The following is a 6,602-nucleotide window of genomic DNA, read 5'->3' as shown; positions in this document are numbered from 1 at the left end:
CAAGTTTCCTAAGAGGAACACATGTAAAGTAAGACAAAGTGTGTTTTCACAAATATTGGGCACAAAAGTCCTTTAAGATAGAAAAGATTTACTTAACTCTAGTGTGGATGGTTTTATCTGCTTTAAACAGCATAGGACTGATAGAAAAGCATCACTAACTGCAGCTAACCAGATGCAGCTGGTATCAATTGTTTGATTAAAACATAATAAATGCTAATTTACCCTTTAGACCAGGGATTCACAAACATTTCAGCCAAATATAACAGTGTTAATCACTGGCAACCCCCTAAAAGCACAAACAGGCATTCCAGTTTATATCTATTTTTAAACATAGATATAAGTATTTTAATTAATTTATGAATAAATTACATTAAATTACTTAATAAATTATTTCAAACGTAATATTGATAATTCAATATATTTATCAGTCTAATTGTATTTAATATCTCCATCATGTATTAGATACATATTTAACTTTTTCATGAAACATTTACTTATTTAATTATGTATTTTGGGCCTCCATACAGCCGTGATGATATTTGTGAAAATCATCTCATGACCCCCACTCAGTGTCCAAAGATGTATTCAGTAAGGTGATACTGAACACTATAATTCAAAGTAAAGTCTTTCTCACCATTGTTATTTGGTCCTTGTAATTTTTCTATTGATGGAAGCCTAATATAGTTTTATGAGCTCTTTGAATTGTGATGTGTGCTTTAAGGCTGTAAACTGCTCTTTCTGTTCGTCGGCTAGTTTTACCAACAAATTGCTAAAATCTGGTCTTTCATTTCCTCATCATCGTCATCAAGCATCGTCCCAAATGATTGAGGCAAAGTCTTCAATAAGAAAGTCATAAAGTTAATGTTTAATGGGTTAGTGGCCTCTTTCAGTGAGATTTACCACATTTTATAGAAAATTGTCATTAAACTGCCAGAGAGCCATCAGAAAATAAAGATATAAAAGAAAAATATTGGTGAGCATTTTATGATTAGAGGTTCATAAATTCTTAAGTAATTTTAAGATCCTTTTATTTCTCTTGAATTTTATCTTTTACAGAGGTGTCTTGAAATATCCATAAAGAACTATGATAAACCTGATTCATGCAAAAAAAATCAATTAATGGCAGATTTGTAGTCTAGGATTTAGTTTTTTTTTAGCATAAAAGTGACTTTATCATTTTTTTTATTTTATTACATGTTATTAAATTTATTTATTTTTTATTATTATTATTTATTTTTTTTATATAAAAAATAAATAAAAATAAAAGTGACTTTTTTTATTTTAATTTATTTTATTTAATTTTATTTAATTTATTTATTTTTTATTATTACTTATTTTTTCATATAAAAAATAAAAATAAAAGTGACTTTATCTTTTTTTATTTGAATTTTTTATTTTATTTTATTTTATCTAATTAATTTATTTGTTATTATTATTATTTTTTATATATAAAAAAAATAAAAATAAAAGTGACTTTATCTTTTTTTATTTGAATTTTTTATCTTGTTTAATTTTATTTAATTTATTTATTTTTTATTATTATGATTTATTTTTTTATATAAAAAAATAAAAATAAAAGTGAATTTATCTAACTATCTGCTAAGATCTGGCTGTATGACGTAAGTTGCATATTTATTTACATCTAGAGCGGGTAACCGAGCATGGGGGGGTAGGGGATGCATTTCAACACAAACTGTGAACACACATAGCTACAGCTGTTAACTTGTTACTGGATCGCCAAGCATTAGTGTGAGCACCGAGTTTGAACTTCTCACTAAGCTGCATGTTCTAAAGATGACCGGAGCACAAGTAAATAGAACCACCTCCCTTACTGAGAAAATGTTTACAAGAACGTTCCAGTCAACCCATGTCATTTAAAATAAGCACCAAAACATCAATGTTGATTTTATGTTTTTCAAATACATATATGCATACTGTTATCAACATTTAGATTTTAACTTTTAAGGACACTCTCTCATTCTCTTTGTAGGAAAGCAAAAACAAAAAGTGTGACTGTACGTACTGAAAGATACTTACAGAGCGTGTGCTGGCTGGGGCAGATGGGCTGGTGAGGGACACCATCTCCTGGATGGCCAGGCGCAGCTTGAGACGGTGGAGTGGGTTACTGATTCCGATCTCCCTCTGGATTTCTGTGTCGGACAGGTTTGCCATAATGGCACCGCTCTTTACATTGGCACGACAGGCAGCGACGTACCACGCTGGCATGCCCACCCACAGCTGAAAGGAAGTGAGGAGGATTAATTTAACTTTCAGTCCATTCATTTATTACCACTTCAGGATGACATACCTCTAACCAAGAAACAACAGTAGGTCCATCCCAAGATGCAAATGGAAGTCCTTGGCGACAGGCTTCTTCCAGTAGTTCATGTCTGACAAGCGGAGCAATAAGAAAGGAAGTTAGATGGAAAATTGGAAATCATTTAGAATACACTGGAAAAAATCAAAATCTAGATAAGCAATTTTTTCTTAAAATAAGTGCATTTGTTCTTGGATTAAGGAGGTAAAAGAGACTTTTTGCCAATGGAACAAGACAATTTACACTTGCAGTACAATTGCAGTGTCTTATTTCAAGTGTATGTAATCTAATTATCTTATTTTAAGAGTAAAATACTCATTCCATTTGCAAACTATCTCATTAACCTACTGAAATTAAGGATAAATACACTTAATTTAAGGAATTTTTACTTATTTCTAGATTGTTTTTCCAGTGACACCATTTAAGATTGACCAAATTCACATACTTCTTTTTGCTGCGACGGTCTTTATCTGCTGGACCAAGAGTTCCTGTCTTGTTTATCCCCATTGCGTCTCCAGTTCCGAGGTCTTCAGAGGGAGTAGATGCTGAGAGAGACATAGAAAGATCAAATCTGTCTCGAAATACAAAGCAAAGCAGCTGAACCCTGTTTAAAAAGACACAGATGTAACACTTATCCTTTACCGAGAGAAGGGGTTCCATCTCGACCAGGTTGACCCAATCGTCCCTTCTCCTTTTTCCCAAAAAGCCGGCCAATTGACGACTTGATGCTTTTCTTTTTATTAGACTTGTGGAGAGAATCTTGGCTGCTGTTGGAGCTGCTGCCATCTGCAGAAAGGCTGCGACATTCAGAGGAAATCAATGAGAGCAAAAAATAAGAAACAAACACTTTTTTCTGGGTATTCTGGAAATGTGATCTTACCTCCGAAACTCCCGGGGGTCGTCGAGCAACGCACCCGGATGGGTGAGGTTCATTCTGTCCAATCGCAGCGCACGAGGAGTAGGAGGAGGCGTGGAGTCGAGGAGAGCGAGGGATCGATCGTCCTCTTTGTTGTTCTGGAACGTAAAATGTTAACTCAGTTTTAAAATGCACATAGATTTTGTAACGATATTGCTATCATGAAACTGATTCTTCACATGGTTGCCATTTTTTTTTTCTTGCTCTAATAAATGACTGATCTTAAAGGGACCAAATGAGGTCACTGGTGCTATTTAAAATCATTTTAAGGTTTTTTTGTCACCTCATGAAGTAATTTTGGTTTTCAGACCAGTCCATGTTTTCATCATGGATAAGTTTTATTGCTCTGGTTTATTCCAAAAATGACACAGACCTTGTGTGTTTTATCACTAGTTTTATAAATCAAGGCATGGTATGATGAGGTACGTTGTCATGTAAGACAGTTTAAATTTAGGCATCTTCTTGCTTCAACAGTTTTAACAGCAATCAGGCAATCCATCTGGTATGGAAGGTGAAAGCAAGCTCAGCCTCTGAAGCAATTAGGTAAATCAATGCTAACTAAGGAATTAGTAAGGAATTAGGAATATATATACATATATATATATATATCTCAATGTCGTTAGACTGGAGGGGCTCACGCTCTACTGTGCCAATAGAAACAGCAAACTCAGCGGTAAGACTAGAGGAGGAGGGCTCTGTGTGCCTAGAGAGTTCACTGTTGTTAGCATCACTGCTGTGTATGTCCCCCCAGCACTAATACAAAAGAGGCCATGAAGACTCTAAACCAGGCTGATTATCTCTGAGCTTCAATCTGCACACACAGAGGATGTTTTCATCATTGGTGGTGATTTTAACCATTGAAGACGGTACTGCGTTATTTTTACCAACTTGTGGACTTTGCAACTTGAGGAAAGAACGTTCTAGACCTCGCTTATTCAAACTAAGAGCAGCCCCCACCTCGGGTCGTCAAATCACCTATCTGTCATGCTAATTCTTTCATATAGGCTGCAGCTTATCCGATTTAAATCAACAGGGAAGTAGGTTTGGGTGTGGACTGAAGGGGCCATGGAGAAACTCCAGGACTGTTTTGAATGCTCGGACTGGAACATGAACAAAGCTGCAGCAACCTATGATAATACGATCAATATCGATAAGTATGCCATGACTATGTCAGCCTATATCAACAAATGCATTGAGGATATTAGCACCACAATCATTAACTAATGACCCTGCATGACTGGGGAGATTCGGAAATCACTAAAGTCAAGGAACTCAGCCTTCAAGTCTGGTAACAGAGATGCACTGATGACAGCGCGAGTCAACTTGAACCGTGGCATCAGATCACCAAAGCAGAACCAAAGCTTTAAGATACAGGATCTTTTCCATGACGCCAGCAACACCAGGAGGATGTGGCAAGGTATATGGGCTATTGCACACTACAACACAGCCTCCTGCCCTCTCCATTTAAAAAAAATGCACATAAACAACCCTGTACCCGCTCCCGAAAGGAAACGTCTATTAAACGAGATCAAGAGCATGCAGAGTTGAGTTTAAGAGTTGCTGTTTGCATCGCTCAAACAGCTTATTTTCCAAAAGAAGATTTGCAAATTTTCCACTATGTCAAATCCGCCACCGGTAAGCGAAAATGGGGAGGATCACGTAGGAAGACCTTACGTAAACGTATCACCAGAATGATTGACGGTTAGGAGAACTACCCAATGAACCACCCAGAAAAAAAAACATCCTCCACTATACCCTTAAGTGTGATGGAAAAAAACTTAGAAACCGTGTTTAATCTTTTGACTCTATACAACAACACTTATATATATAGGTAATAGAAAGTATAATATATCTCATTTATTAGGGTGATTCCAGGTTTTTCTATTTTGTGTTCTTGTTTTGATAAATATTTGATTGTTATGCATTGTTTTCCTAATTAGCTTAAAAGCAAATTTCTATCAATTGTTCCATCTAGTAAAAAAAAATCGTTCATATTTTTGATCAGCTTGATAAACACCTGCTTTCCTAGTATGACTCATTTTCTGGAGGAGCTGTTTTACATAAACAGGGAAAGACGGTTAATAAACACTGACTGGAAATGGAGCTGATTATTACATTCCAGAGCCAGTTACCGGTACCTGTCTGTCAGTCTCCCGGGCTGGGGAGTGAGGCAGGCGAGGTGTGGAGTGTCCAGAGCTGGGGGGGGACGGGGAGGCCAGGGTGGAGGACGTGATGGACGATGGAATGAAGCCTCGTCCTGTGCTGTCTCTGCCTAAGGACGAGGGAGGGATGGGTGGGCTGTCCAACGCCACGCTGACCCGGCTTTCGATTTCCTCGGCTCGCAGCTCTGTGTTCTCCTTCTCCTCTTGGATCAACCTGGTTTTAATTAAAAAAGAGCAGAAGAGCATGAAATCTTTAAAGAACTTTAAAAAGGAAATAATCCACAACAAAATATATTAATCCTAAATCAAAAATGAGCTTCAGTATTAACATTTTTATAAATCTTTAACTAACGATCAGCATTTTCCCAATATATGCAGTATCACAGAGTTTCTGATAAGGCTTTTAGGATCATGTAGATGATTATATCAAGCTGGTACAAGTTTGCAGGGAGTTGTTTATTTCAGCCTCCCTCTTTCATACTTGATCTCCTTATTGATGGCCTCCAGCTGTTCCTGCAGCATGATGGCCAGGGTCTGCACGTCTTTCTGTCCGCTGGGAGAAAGCAGTTCAAAACGATGTTCGTCCTCTTCGTCGTCAGAGCAGCCCACGTCCATGCTCTGCTCGTACCCGGTCCCCAGCAGAGCCCCGCTATCCCAGTCTGGGTACTAGGCAAAGAGAAACAAACCAGAAGATTTTAACACCGTGAACTGTGAATTGCCTAAGGGCTCACTCTATTTTCAAATTTTTATACACCTGGTACACAAGAGTAAACATGAGAAGATGTATTTCTTTTGTGAAACACCATGTATCCTGTCTTTAAACTATGATGCCCACTTTTGCTCTGAATCGTTAATATTTACGTTTGATTAATTCGTATGGTTAAGCTATGTCAGGACTTGCTACTTTATGGTTGTATTGAATCACTGCTGTGAATTATAAGTCATAGTTACATTAGATCCAGGCTTCTCAGGCATACAGTGGGTAGCACTGCACCACTGAGCAGGTTTGGGGTTTGATTTCTGGCCCGGGGGTATTTCTGCATGGAGCATGTTCTCCCTGTGCATGTGGGAGTTCTCTCCGGGTACTCCGGCTTCCTCCCACAGTTCAAAAACATGACTTTCAGGTTAATTGGTTTCTCCAAACTCTTTTTAAGTGTGAGTGAATGGTTGTTTTTTCTTGTTTATCTCTGTGTTGCCCTGCGATAGA

General features: G+C 37.4%; 1 protein-coding gene across 2 annotated transcripts in view; it reads right to left on the bottom strand.

The window, feature by feature from the left end:
- Positions 1-6,602, bottom strand: part of LOC107097082 (liprin-alpha-3-like) — a 32,004-nt gene that overhangs the window by 13,167 nt on the left and 12,235 nt on the right. For both annotated transcript variants that reach the window (XM_015394082.1, XM_015394089.1), the window contains exons 11-17: positions 5,877-6,061; positions 5,372-5,609; positions 3,198-3,331; positions 2,960-3,114; positions 2,763-2,862; positions 2,309-2,390; positions 2,038-2,238 (exon numbers count right to left, since the gene is read on the bottom strand). In XM_015394082.1, the coding sequence (XP_015249568.1) occupies positions 2,038-2,238; positions 2,309-2,390; positions 2,763-2,862; positions 2,960-3,114; positions 3,198-3,331; positions 5,372-5,609; positions 5,877-6,061 (1,095 nt within the window). The remainder of the gene's footprint in view (positions 1-2,037; positions 2,239-2,308; positions 2,391-2,762; positions 2,863-2,959; positions 3,115-3,197; positions 3,332-5,371; positions 5,610-5,876; positions 6,062-6,602) is intronic.

This window comes from Cyprinodon variegatus, unplaced genomic scaffold (genome assembly GCF_000732505.1).
Source record: "Cyprinodon variegatus isolate N-32 unplaced genomic scaffold, C_variegatus-1.0 Scaffold24, whole genome shotgun sequence".
NCBI classification, from domain to species: domain Eukaryota; kingdom Metazoa; phylum Chordata; class Actinopteri; order Cyprinodontiformes; family Cyprinodontidae; genus Cyprinodon; species Cyprinodon variegatus.
This window is presented reverse-complemented; position numbering and strand designations above follow the sequence as displayed.